Below are 13,351 nucleotides of genomic sequence, written 5' to 3' on the forward strand. Positions count from 1 at the left end.
AAAAGCCAGCTTCCTGCACTTTGCTGAAGAAAAGAGAACACCTATACTATAAGAAGATATTCTAAGAAGAAGTGTTCTGGGATTACTGTACATGGGCAGAACTACTCAAATGCTTGGGACTTCAATGGAGATTCGCCGTAGAGAGAGAACACCTGGAACACTAAGGAGATGCAGGGAGAGTACAGCCAAAGGGTACAAACACCTGGAACACTAAGGAGATGCAGGGAGAGTACAGCCAAAGGGTACAAACACCTGGAACACTAAGGAGATGCAGGGAGAGTACAGCCAAAGGGTACAAACACCTGGAACACTAAGGAGATGCAGGGAGAGTACAGCCAAAGGGTACAAACACCTGGAACACTTGGTTGATGTGGGGTGAGCCCAGCCAGGGAGGATGCCAACAGATGTCGCAAAGAGATGTTACACCAGGTTGATGCGGGGTTAACCCAGTCACACTTGGTGGACATGATCATAGCACAAGTTAGCTACGAGGTCAGCATTGTTCCTACTAGTGCACTGGACAGGGAGTGCCAGAGTTCCTCTGGTGTTTTGGGGTGTATTACAGTTATGCACTCATTGACATCCGTAATCTTACGTAATTTTCCATGAGATCAGGATGGTCCTTCTCAAGGCCGTCATCCAGAATGGTGACTACAACTCCTCTGCCGGTATAACCAAGACTCCAAGCGGTGAGAACATTCAGGTCGGGGATGACATCATTATTCTGCAATAAAACCACAATGGGGCACATTAGCAAAAAGGAGCAACCACGTCTTTCACCCCCCCACACTGAAGAATAACAATCCCAAACATCATCCCCACAAACATTCAACATAAGCTCCATGCACCATCGCCAACAGAGTGATCTGAAGAACCATCACTACCCAACAAACAAGAAACCATCCAACTGAAAGCTGCCCTGGCACAACTGCACATGAGCGGTCCCAGTACCATCACCCTCTTGTTATCTGTCCTAGCACCATCATCTATAAACTGTCTTAGCATCCTCACGCATGAGCCCTCCCATCCCCTTAAAACATGAACCGTTCCATCACACTCACCAATGAGCTGCCCCATCATCTTCACCATTGAGCTATTCATTCACCCTCACCCATAAGCTGTCCCATCACCTTCACGAGCTGTCCTATAACCATCACCTTCTTATCTGTCCCAGCACCCTCACCCATGAGCTGTACCATCACCTTCATGCGAGCTGTCCCATCACCCTCACCCATGGGCTGTCCCATCACCTTCAAGGGCTGCCCCAGCCCTCTCACCCATGAGCTGTCCCAGTACGATCACCTTCTTGTTATCTGTCCCAGCACCCTCACTGATGAGCTGTCACAGTATGATCACCTTCTCGTTATCTGTCCCGGCACCCTCACTGATGAGCTGTCCCATGGCCCTCGCCCATGGGCTGTCCCATCACCTTTATGAGCTGTCCCAGTACCCTCACCTTCTTATCTATCCTAGTGCCCTCACCCATTAGCTGTACCATCACCTTCATGCGAGCTGTCCCATCACCCTCATCCATGGGCTGTCCCATCACCTTCAAAGGCTGCCCAGCACCCTCACCCATGAGCTGTCCCAGTACGACCACCTTCTTGTTATCTGCCCCAGCACCCTCACTGATGAGCTGTTCCATGACCCTCACCCATGAGCTGTCCCATCACCTTCACACAAGCTGTCCCAGTACCCTCGCCTTCTTATCTGTCCCAGCACCCTCACCCATTAGCTGTCCCATCATCTTCACACAAGTTGTCTCATCACCCTTATCTATAAGCTGTCACATCACCTTTACATGAGCTCTTCCAGCACCCTCACCCATGACTTGTTCTAGAACCATTACCCTCTTGTTATCTGACCCAGCACCCTTACATAATCTGCCCCATCACCTTCACCCATGAGCTGTCCCAGCACAATCACCCATGAGTGTCCCATCACCTTCACACATGAGCTGTCCCAGTACCATCACCATCTTTGCTGTCCCAGCACCCTCACCCAAGAGCTGTCCCATCACTCTCACACGAGTTGTCCCAGCACCTTTCCCCATGAGGTGTCCCAGTACCATCACCATCTTGTTATCTATCTCAGGACCCTCACACATGAGCTGTCCCAGCATCCTCACCCATGAGTTGTCCCCTCCCCAACACATATGAGCTGTCCCATCACCCTCATCCATGAGCTGTCCCATCACCCTCATCCATGAGCTGTCACAGGCACCATCACTGTCACCTGTAATGTTGTTCCAGCATCACTGCCCTCAAGCTACCCAGCCCTTTGCCAACCTATCTCAAGAGTCTGCAGTTAGGTCAGTCCCAAAAATAATTCCTCCAATCCCCCCTCCCCCTTTTGCCCCACTGTCTCAACTCCTGGATCATACATTTTAGTCCTTGTAGTTCTGTTGGCAGACCTGGCCTGAGTGTACCGATGTGAAGCGGGGGCAGTAGTACTCTGAGTGGTGGGTCCTCACACAGCTCACACACGTAATCACACTGACCCCGCCTTGACCAAGCTGATGTTGCCATAGGGTGCATCTGCTGCACGTATGGAAGCCTTTGTTTGACGAATGTCAGCAGCACCAGTGTGGGTTATGAAGAGGCTAAAATCGAATAGCACTGCTCATGGTACAGTGATTCTATACTGGTAGATCTTCCACAGGCCTAAACGCAACCTCATCATCCAAAGTAAAAAGCTCACCTTGTGTCACAGTGGTGATAAAGAGCTGTAGGTTAGCATGCCCACCGACTGCGGTTAACAATCCCTGTATGGTGCAACACCTCTCCCAATGCTTCAATTCATCAGAGAAAAGTGCCAAGTGTGATCACCGTTTCTCAGCGTCAAGCAGAGTCAAGCGCTACATATTCGTTGGCAGGGAAACCTGTGAAGCACATTTACAGTTTGCATGGACACGCACATTCCCGAGGCTTCTGCATCTGAGCACGCTGCACATATACCCTTATGACCTTGCAATGTTCGTCCGTCCCAGGAGTCACAGCAGGCAGCTTCAGTTCATCCCATTTCAAAATCCTTTCAGTACTCCTCTTGTAGGCAGCATCTTCGTGGTGCAAGAGAAGCACCAACACCCCCCTAAAGTAGCCAGTCACTCCTTATTCCAAGGCAGGCCGGGGCAGCTGCAACTGGTGGGCTGTAAAACCTCCCAGGTTTCTGGTTCATATTTTGGTGAAGGGGAAACTGGCAGTCAATATTCTAACCCTAGAGTGCAAGAGTTTCTCAGTGACCATGGTTGTGGGACCCTCGAATCTGATATCAAAATCTGGGCACACTAGCTAGTAGTTTCTGTCCCATACTTCTACTCTGTTTCCAGGTAGAGCATCAATGTCAGCAGGAAAGTGGATGGGAGCCTGACGTCTCCTGCCTATAAGGCTAACCCACTTACTACCACTTGACGTGATGTGGATAATATTTCTGAGAAAGCAGGAAGGGGCCTCTGATCCATTTTAAAATGGGATGCATGGCACTTTCTCCAAACTGGTTAGGTTTTAGATTCCAGGCTACTACAGGAAATCAAAATAAATTCTTATGTGGCTACAGTCATGGGCCAAATACACACTCCATACACAGTCTACTTTACACACAGGGTTCACACCTGTCATTTATGTCTCATGGGGATGATGTGAAGAGCTCGGCTGCAGGGGACTACAAGATCAAATTAAAAACAAGCTGGAGGCCTGTAGGAAACTGTCGCTGGCAGGCAAATGGATAAAAAAAGGTTGTCCTTCTGTAATCCATTCCGGCCACAACTGTCAGTCCTCTACAGTCCGGTAAGTTGATGGTAGACATACTTCTTAAACGAGGGTGCACATTGTGTGCCTCACCAGACCACAATGCCCCACTCAGGGTGGCATTCTGCGTCACAGGAACTCCTAGCGCAAAGGCATCACTGTGGTGTGTGCCAAGTAGCAAACATTTAAAAACCTACACAACACACTATGGGGAAGTCGAGTCCAGGGGTGCACACTCTCCAGAGTCAGGCAAGGAACCACTTCTGTCACAGCAATTAGAAAGCACCAAGAAAAATTCAGATGAAGAGACACTTTATGTTATGTATTGCTGCCAAAATATATGTACAACACTACTTAGTGGTTAAAGGTAGAACCTGCTCACAGGGAGTGTAGATCTCTCCTCCATTACTATCAAGTAAAAAACATTTGCAATGCAATAGGACTCGCATTACTGAAAGTTTGAGCTATTGGCGTTATTAATAATAATGCAACGCCAATAGATTAAACTTTAAATAATGCGCGACCTATTGCATTGCAAATAAACAAATAAGTGGCGAGATGCTCTCGAAAAATTCCCCATTAAAAGAGTTGGGGAGAGGGCGTTTCAAACCAAGATGACTGTGCGGACATGATCCGCGAGGGTTCCATGGCATTTTACAAAAAGAAGCTGGAAATGAGCACCAAGGGTGAGGCGAACCGGGGAAACCTTCCCGCTGGCACTGAGCGGAGGAGAGGAGTGGAGACACGGGAGGAGCGGCGTGGCAGACGGAGGTTTTGAGTGCCGGGACATGCGGCGGGCCTGCGGCGCACTACGGGGGACCCGGTCTGTGATCCGCCGAAGAGAAGAAAGTCTGTGGCGGCGACTTGGGGGCACAGAGGAGCGAGAATGCAGCAGAACCCCCGGGAATCAAGTAAGGGGGAAAATCACTCACCCCGTGACGTGAACCCGCGAGGGAAGGCCCTTGAAGAGAGATACTGCCGGGGAGAGCTTTGGCCTGGCAGAGTGGCGGGTACCCTGATGACTGCCCGTGTGTTGAGTGCGGCCAAGATATCGGGCCTGCGGCTGGCAGCACCAACCAGAGGCAATAAAAGCTCAATGCCTGACCCCAAGATGGCAGCTGCCGACGAAGGCGGTGCCATCAAAGTATAACGTGGGAGCCACCCAAAGAATTAACCTTAGCCTAGCGAGACCGGCAAAGTTCTACAAATTGACTATCTGTAGACTAGGGCAGCTATCCTGATGGGGCCTTGAGTAAAATCAGGGGTGGTGCACTGGCCTGGGATATTGGGAGTTTATGGAATAGCGGGCCCTACTAGCAATGACCTGTTGGGCGAGCGGTTGCAGTGCGCACAGCTGAATAGGGTCTGCCCCCGAGAGGTGAAGAACTTAGCGGCCACGGAAGTGGGGGAAGGGTCACGATGAAGGTTGTCACAGCAGTACAGTCTGACCTTCAGGTGACAACGACGTGGGGCGACCATCCCCCCCGGTCTTTCTGCCGCCGAAGAAGGCCCAGAGCAACAGGGTCTCTAAATATTTTGCATTAAAGGAATCGGGGGCTTCTTCTGCCCGCGGCCCGGACCCTGAGAGCATGGCCCTCGCAAAAGACGACCTGCTGCACTCACTGAGGGACTTCAGAGAGGAGTTGAGGGAGGAGCTCAAGGCAGATCTGACCGCCTCATTGGAGGTGCTGGGGTCAGACATCAACTCGCGTTTGCTCTCCCTCCATCAAGATGTGGATGCTGTTGGCACAAGAGCATTAGATCTGGAAACTAAGGTCAATGACCCAGAGGGGAAAACAAATCAGCTGGAAAACACAGTGGAACTTTTTCACGACTGTCACGGGGCGGGAGTTCTCAGGGAAAGAAGGGGTCAAACAAAAGACTGGTGGGAAGCCTCGGATGTCATCACGCCTCTTCTTTTTCCAAGACAGGATGAATGGAGTGACCCGAGCCCCGTAGCTACCACCGAAAGAAGCTTGTGTCTCTTTAACCCCTTCGATGCTCATGACGGAGCGGTTCCGTCATGAGCATCGGTGGGGCTGTGCTTATGACGGAACCGCTCCGTCATGAGCACAGCCCCTGGGGGAAGCGCTGGCGCTCCCCCCCGGGGCATCGATCTTGCCCTCACAGAGGGGGATGGCAGCGGAAGAGTTACCGCTGCCACCCCCGAGCCCCCCCCACGCTTCCCCATGACGTCAGCGCGCACAGCGCGCGCCGACGTCATCAGGAAGCGCTGGGACGCCTGGAAGCCATTTGCTTCCAGGCGTCCCAGCAGCAGCAGGTATGTTTTAATCTCCAGTGGGGCCGCAGGGGTGATTTCGTAAGTATTGAGGCATCGGGGGAGAGGAAAGAGTATTTCCTCTCCCCTGATGTCTCAATGCTGGGCATTCCTGCTTCACGATCGCGCACAGCGTCGCGATCGTGGAGCAGGGATGCCCCACTAGACACCAGGGATGTCTTTGTGTGCAGAAAGGAAGCGACCCCTTGGGCAAGGGTCGCTTCCTGGGGCCAAATTTTGATGTCAAGACTTTTCTGCCCCCCCTGGGGGCAGATCGGTCGTGTTTCTATCCGTTTCTGCTCCCAGGGGGGGCAGAAAAGCCCACTAGACACCAGGGATGTCTGTTTCTTTATTTGGAAGCGACCCCTTGGGCAAGGGTCGCTTCCTTGGGGGCAAAATAAATATTAAGACTTTCCTGCCCCCCCTGGGGGCAGATCGGTCGTCTTTCTGTTCGTTTCTGCTCCCAGGGGGGGGCAGAAAAGCCCACTAGACACCAGGGATGTCTGTTTCTGTCATTAGGAAGCGACTCCTTGGGCAAGGGTCGCTTCCTTGGGGGCAAAATAAATATTAAGACTTTTGTGCCCCCCCTGGGGACAGATCGGTCGTGTTTGTATCCGTTTCTGCTCCCAGGGGGGGGGGGGGGGGGCAGAAAAGCCCACTAGACACCAGGGATGTCTGTTTCTGTCATTAGGAAGCGACTCCTTGGGCAAGGGTCGCTTCCTTGGGGGCCAAAATAATGTTAAGACTTTTCTGCCCCCCCCCTGGGGGCAGATCGGTCGTCTTTCTGTCCGTTTCTGCTCCTAGGGGGGGCAGAAAAGCCCACTAGACACCAGGGAATTAGTTTAATTAAAAATGGAAGTGACCCCTTGGGCAAGGGTCCCTTCCAGGGGGCAATTTTTTATAATATGTATTTTGCCCCCCCCGCCCCGGGACAGATTAGCCTGTTTTTTTTCCTGCTGTTTTCTGCCCCACCTGGCACACAACCCGATTTACCATTTGGGTAGTAACATAGCATGTTATAATGTTTATTGTTATATTTTTTGTGAATTGCTGTTCTAATTGTTTTTTTTTTTACTTTTTTGTTCTAGGTGAAGGCTTTTGCTCTTTTCAGTTTGCGGTTCCGTTACTGTTTGTGTAGTTTGGTAAGAGACTTTTTTTTGTGCAATGTAAATGTGTTTGATTTCTCTGCATGAATTTTGTTTTGCAAATGGTGTAATAATAGCAGTAAATTTGGTTTTTGAGTGTCAAAAACTGTTTGCATTTGTGCTCGATGTGTATTTTGTTGTCTTGTGAATAATTTTTTTTTTTTCTTCTTCTTTCTAGTTGGATATCGTTGGTTTTTGCTGTGTCACTGCAGAGTAGGTTCTGGTGAGTGCAGCTGTCTCTTGTAATTGAATTGTATAGTTTTTGAGTACATTGATCTTTGTGATAAAGTTACACATTTCTTTACTTACTTGGTTTGCACATTGTTGGTTGTTGTTGACTTGTTTGTGCAGTCTTCTATCTTAGTAAGTATAATGGCTAGCCGCAGGATTACTGCTCAGCAGGTTGTTGGTTTGCTGTTTGAGTCTTCCTCTGACCATGGTTCAGAGACAGACTCTGCATCTGAGGGAGAGGAGGCAGGGGACGATTCTGGCAATGAGTTTTCTCTCCATATGGAGTCATCGGATGATGAAGATACTCTTAGTGCGGATGAAGTGCCTGTGTTAGAGGAGGAGACTGATGTGCCGATAGTGCGGCAAGAGGCATCTGGGCTGCATCCTGGGGCTGCAAGGTTTCCCGTTGGTGTAGTGCGGCAAGAGGCTTCTGGGCTGCAGCCTGCGGCTGCAAGGCTTCCCGTTGGTGTAGTGCGGCAAGAGGCATCTGGGCTGCAGGCTGGGGCTGCAAGGCTTCCCTTTGAAAGTGATGACCTCTGGGTTGCCCCTGGCATGGTGCAGCCGGCATTGCCAGAGTTTACTGGTGTTCCAGGGTGTAGAGTGAATACTGAAAACGTTTTGCCGATAAAAAATTTTCAGTTGTTTATGGACGATGTGTTTTTGGCAGAGATTGTTGAGCAGACTAATTTGTATGCCGAACAGTTTTTGAGGGACAACAGTGCCAGTCTTAAGCCACACTCTAGAGCTACCCGTTGGACTCCCACAAATTTTGAAGAGATGAAGAAGGTCTTGGGTTTAACTTTTTTGATGGGCTTGCTAAGGAAGCCATCAATGTCTTCATATTGGTCTAGCAGTTCCTTGATGGCAACGTCTATTTTTCCGGCAGTCATGAGTCGTGACAGGTATTTGCTTCTGCTTCGGATGATGCATTTTGTTGATAATGGTTTAGCGTTGCCACGAGATCACCCTGAGTGTGACCGTCTTTTTAAGATTAGGCCTGTCCTTGATCGCTTTGTTGATCGATTTTCTGAGATTTATGCTCCTGGGAAAGAAATTGCAGTGGATGAGTCTTTGGTGTTGTTCAAGGGCCGCTTGGTTTTTAGGCAATACATTCCTAGTAAGAGGGCACGCTATGGAATAAAGCTGTATATGCTGTGTGACAGTAGGACTGGATATGTCTCTAATTTCAGAGTGTACACCGGTAAGGAATCCAGGATTAACCCCCCTGGTTGTCCGTCCACTTTTGGAGTGACTGAGAAAATTGTTTGGGAACTTGGTAGAGGATTTTTTAACAAAGGCCACCATTTATATGTAGCTAACTTCTACACTGGTGTGCGGTTGTTCAGGGAATTGGCCAAAGTGGACACTGTTGCTTGTGGCACAATCCGCTCTAACCGTAAAGGTTTCCCATAAGAACTTGTTTGTCAAAAGCTTGTGCGGGGACAGTGCAGTGCGTTGCGTTGCGAGGAGCTTCTTGCTGTAAAGTTTTCAGACAGGAGAGATGTCTACATGCTGACTACCATCCATGATGAAAGCATTGCACTTGTGACTGTTTGGGGTCAGGTCGCTGAAGCGCGCAAACGTGTGTGCATTTTAGAATATAATAGGCACATGGGTGGTGTTGACAGAGTAGATCAGAGGTTGGAACCTTACACTGCTCTTCGTAAGGCGTACATTTGGTACAAGAAGTTGGCTATCCATCTTTTCCACTTGGCAATGTTTAATGCTTTTGTTGTGTTCCAGGATTCTTGCCCTGAGTCAAAGATGACTTTTGCTAAGTTTCAGGAGTCTGTAATAGGCAGCCTTGTTGTAGTGGAACAGGCAAGTGTTCCTAGAGTTGGAGTAGTGGAGGATGTTGCTAGATTGAAAGATCGCCACTTTCCTGATCACATTCCTCCCACACCCTCAAAAGATTTTCCCAGTAGGAGATGTAGAGTCTGTTGGCAAAGAGGTACGCGGAAGGAGAGTCGTATGTACTGCCCCGACTGTCCTTCTCAACCTGTGTGTCCCTGCTTGTTTTAGAGCGTACCACACGCAAAATAATTTTTGGGAGCATTCATGAGTGGTAAAGTGAACTGCCTAGTCTGTATACTTTGGAAAATGTGATTCTGTTTCAAGGCTGGTGTTAGTGCAATGTATTTAGTTGCTGATTTTGTGTTTGAAGATTTGTATCTATTTGCAATTTGTTAGTGTTTTTATTTTTTTCTAAAAAAAATCCTAAATGTGATGGCGGTGTGTGTATGCTGGCGCTTGGCTGTTGGTGTGTGTGGACTGGCACTTGGTTGGTGGTGTGCGTGGAATGGTGTTTGGCTGGCGGTGTGCGTGGACTGGCGGTGTGCATGGACTGGCGGTGTGCGTGGACTGGTGCTTGGCTGGTGGTGTGCGTGGACTGGAGCTTGGCTGGCGGTGTGCGTGGAATGGTTCTTGGCTGGCGGTGTGCGTGGACTGGTACTTGGCTGGCGGTGTGCGTGGACTGGTGGTGTGTGCGGACTGGTGCTTGGCTGGTGCTGTCCGTGGACTGGAGCTTGGCTGGCGGTGTGCGTGGATTGGCGATTGGCTGGCGGTGTGCCTGGACTGGCGATTGGCTGGCGGTGTGCCTGGACTGGCGCTTGGCTAGCGGTGTGCGTGGACTGGTGTTTGGCTAGCGGTGTGCGTGGACTGGCGCTCTGCTAGCAGTGTGTGTGGACTGGCGCTCGGCTGGCTGTGTGTGAGTAGTGACTTTCTGCTGGTCACTACACACACTGCTAGCTGAGTGCCACTCCACGCAATCCATCAGCCTGTGTAGTTGCTGTGTCAGGATTGTGGGCGTGTGAAAGTGATGGGCCCTTGAATGGCGCTGTGTGCTGGTGTGAGTTTTGTTATGTGATGGGCCCGCGGCTGGCGGTGTGAATGGTTTTGTATGTCTCACACGTATGAAAGGTGTATGAATGGCCTGTAAAGAGGTTGGTGCCTTGTCGTGGCTTTACAGCTCACGAGCTGTGAGTCAATGGTTCAGTTTCTCGCCCTTTCAACTATTAACAGTGCATTTCATTTTTGTGAAATCACTTGCTAATACAATTGTATCTACTGAACCATCACTCACCCTCGTGCCAAATCCAACCAGTATGTGTGTGTGCTTGAGGATTAGATGGCTGTGCAGTAATATTTGTCTTTCTGAAGTAGGGTGTATCTTGTCCCTTTTTGTGAATTTTGTAATGTGTTGCTTTTGTGCCTGGTGGTGCGAATGGTCTTGTTTGTATCACGTATGAAAGGTGTGTGAATGGCCTGTAAAGTGGTTGGTGCCTTGATGTGGCTTTACAGCTCACGAGCTGCGAGTCATTGGTTTGGTTTTTTGTGAATTTAATTATTGACAGTGCATTTCATTTTTGTGAAATCTCTTGTTAATAACATTTAATACACTGAACCATGACTCGCCCTCGTGCCAAATCCAACCAGTATGTGTGTGTGTTTGAGGAATAGATGGTTGTGCAGGAATCTTTGTCTTTAGTTTCTCTGCCAAGGTGTACTTTCCATGTAAGAATAACCACACCAACTGTAGATATTGTCGAAAACCCATGGGAGTTCATGGTGATGTCTCTCTTGTGAATTCAAAAAGTTTTTTTATCCCCAATGTCCTGCAGACCTCAAAATGTCTGCCACATTTTCATTGCAATATTGTTCCAAAATTCTCATGCTGTAGGAACCAAGCAATAGTTATGTTTAAACAATCTGGTTTTGCAAGGGGGGTCACTTTGGGGTTTGGCCCGGTGCTCGGCGGCCATCTAGGGAAACCTACCAAACCCACACATTTCTGAAAACTAGACACCCGGCGGCTTCCAGGGAGGTATGGCTTGCGTGGATCCCCCAACATTTCCTTACCCAGAATCCCCTGCAAATCTCAATTGTAGCTGAAAAAAAATTACTTTTTTCACACATTTTGGTGTGGGAAAGTTGTGGCATCACCGGGCTCACACAAATTTACCACCACCCAGCGTTCCCCCAGGTCTCCCGGTAAAAATGGTGCCTCACTTGTGTGGGAGGCCCAAATACCCGCGGCAGGCAAGAGCCAAAAACGTAGTGAGGCGACATCAAAATGGCCTATCGCAAAACCACCTGGTTTTGCAAGGGGGGTCACTTGGGTTTTTGGCCCGGTGCTCGGCGGCCATCTAGGGAAACCTACCAAACCCACGCATATCTGAAAACTAGACACCCGGCGGCTTCCAGGGAGGTATGGCTTGCGTGGATCCCCCAACGTTTCCTTACCCAGATTCCCCTGCAAACCTCAATTTTAGCTGAAAAAATCACTTTTTTCACACATTTTGGTGTGGGAAAGTTGTGGCATCACCGGGCTCACACAAATTTACCACCACCCAGCGTTCCCCCAGTAAAAATGGTGCCTCACTTGTGTGGGAGGCCCAAGTACCCGCGGCAGGCAAGGGCCCAAAACGTAGTGAGGCGACATCAAAATGGCCTATCGCAAAACCACCTGGTTTTGCAAGGGGGGTCACTTGGGTTTTTGGCCCGGTGCTCGGCGGCCATCTAGGGAAACCTACAAAACCCACGCATTTCTGAAAACTAGACACTCGGCGGCTTCCAGGGAGGTATGGCTTGCGTGGATCCCCCGATGTTTCCTTACCCAGAATCCCCTGCAAACCTCAATTTTAGCTGAAAATATCACTTTTTTCACACATTTTGGTGTGGGAAAGTTGTGGCATCACCGGGCTCACACAAATTTACCACCACCCAGCGTTCCCCACAGGTCTCCCGGTAAAAATGGTGCCTCACTTGTGTGGGAGGCCCAAGTACCCGCGGCAGGCAAGGGCCCAAAACGTAGTGAGGCGACATCAAAATGGCCTATCGCAAAACCATCTGGTTTTGCAAGGGGGGTCACTTGGGTTTTTGGGCCGGTGCTCGGCGGCCATCTAGGGAAACCTAACAAACCCACGCATGTCTGAAAACTAGACACCCGGCGGCTTCCAGGGAGGTATGGCTTGCGTGGATCCCCCAACGTTTCCTTACCCAGAATCCCCTGCAAACCTCAATTTTAGCTGAAAAAATCACTTTTTTCACACATTTTGGTGTGGGAAAGTTATGGCATCACCGGGCTCACACAAATTTACCACCACCCAGCGTTCCCCCAGGTCTCGCGGTAAAAATGGTGCCTCACTTGTGTGCGAGGCCCAAAAACCCGCGGCAGGCAAGGGCCCAAAACGTAGTGAGGCGACATCAAAATGGCCTATCGCAAAACCACCTGGTTTTGCAAGGGAGGTCACTTGGGTTTTTGGCCCGGTGCTCGGCGGCCATCTAGGGAAACCTACCAAACCCACGCATTTCTGAAAACTAGACACCCGGCGGCTTCCAGGGAGGTATGGCTTGCGTGGATCCCCCAACGTTTCCTTACCCAGAATCCCCTGCAAACCTCAATTTTAGCTGAAAAAATCACTTTTTTCACACATTTTGGTGTGGGAAAGTTGTGGCATCACCGGGCTCACACAAATTTACCACCACCCAGTGTTCCCCCAGGTCTCCCGGTAAAAATGGTACCTCACTTCTGTGGGAGGCCCAAGTACCCACGGCAGGCAAGGGCCCAAAACATAGTGAGGCGACATCAAAATGGCCTATCGCAAAACCACCTGGTTTTGCAAGGGGGGTCACTTGGGTTTTTGGCCCGGTGCTCGGCGGCCATCTAGGGAAACCTACCAAACCCACGCATTTCTGAAAACTAGACACCCAGCGGCTTCCAGGGAGGTATGGCTTGCGTGGATCCCCCAACGTTTCCTTACCCAGATTCCCCTGCAAACCTCAATTTTAGCTGAAAAAATCACTTTTTTCACACATTTTGGTGTGGGAAAGTTGTGGCATCACCGGGCTCACACAAATTTACCACCACCCAGCGTTCCCCCAGTAAAAATGGTGCCTCACTTGTGTGGGAGGCCCAAGTACCCGCGGCAGGCAAGGGCCCAAAACGTAGT

General features: G+C 50.0%; 1 protein-coding gene across 1 annotated transcript in view; it reads right to left on the reverse strand.

The window, feature by feature from the left end:
- PCSK4 (proprotein convertase subtilisin/kexin type 4) overlaps positions 1 to 13,351 on the reverse strand; it is a 459,936-nt gene that overhangs the window by 421,320 nt on the left and 25,265 nt on the right. Inside the window, exon 3 of the mRNA XM_085639038.1 lies at positions 596 to 724. Within this exon, the coding sequence (XP_085495164.1) occupies positions 596 to 724 (129 nt within the window). The remainder of the gene's footprint in view (positions 1 to 595; positions 725 to 13,351) is intronic.

This window comes from Triturus cristatus, chromosome 12 (assembly GCF_964204655.1).
Source record: "Triturus cristatus chromosome 12, aTriCri1.1, whole genome shotgun sequence".
NCBI lineage: Eukaryota > Metazoa > Chordata > Amphibia > Caudata > Salamandridae > Triturus > Triturus cristatus.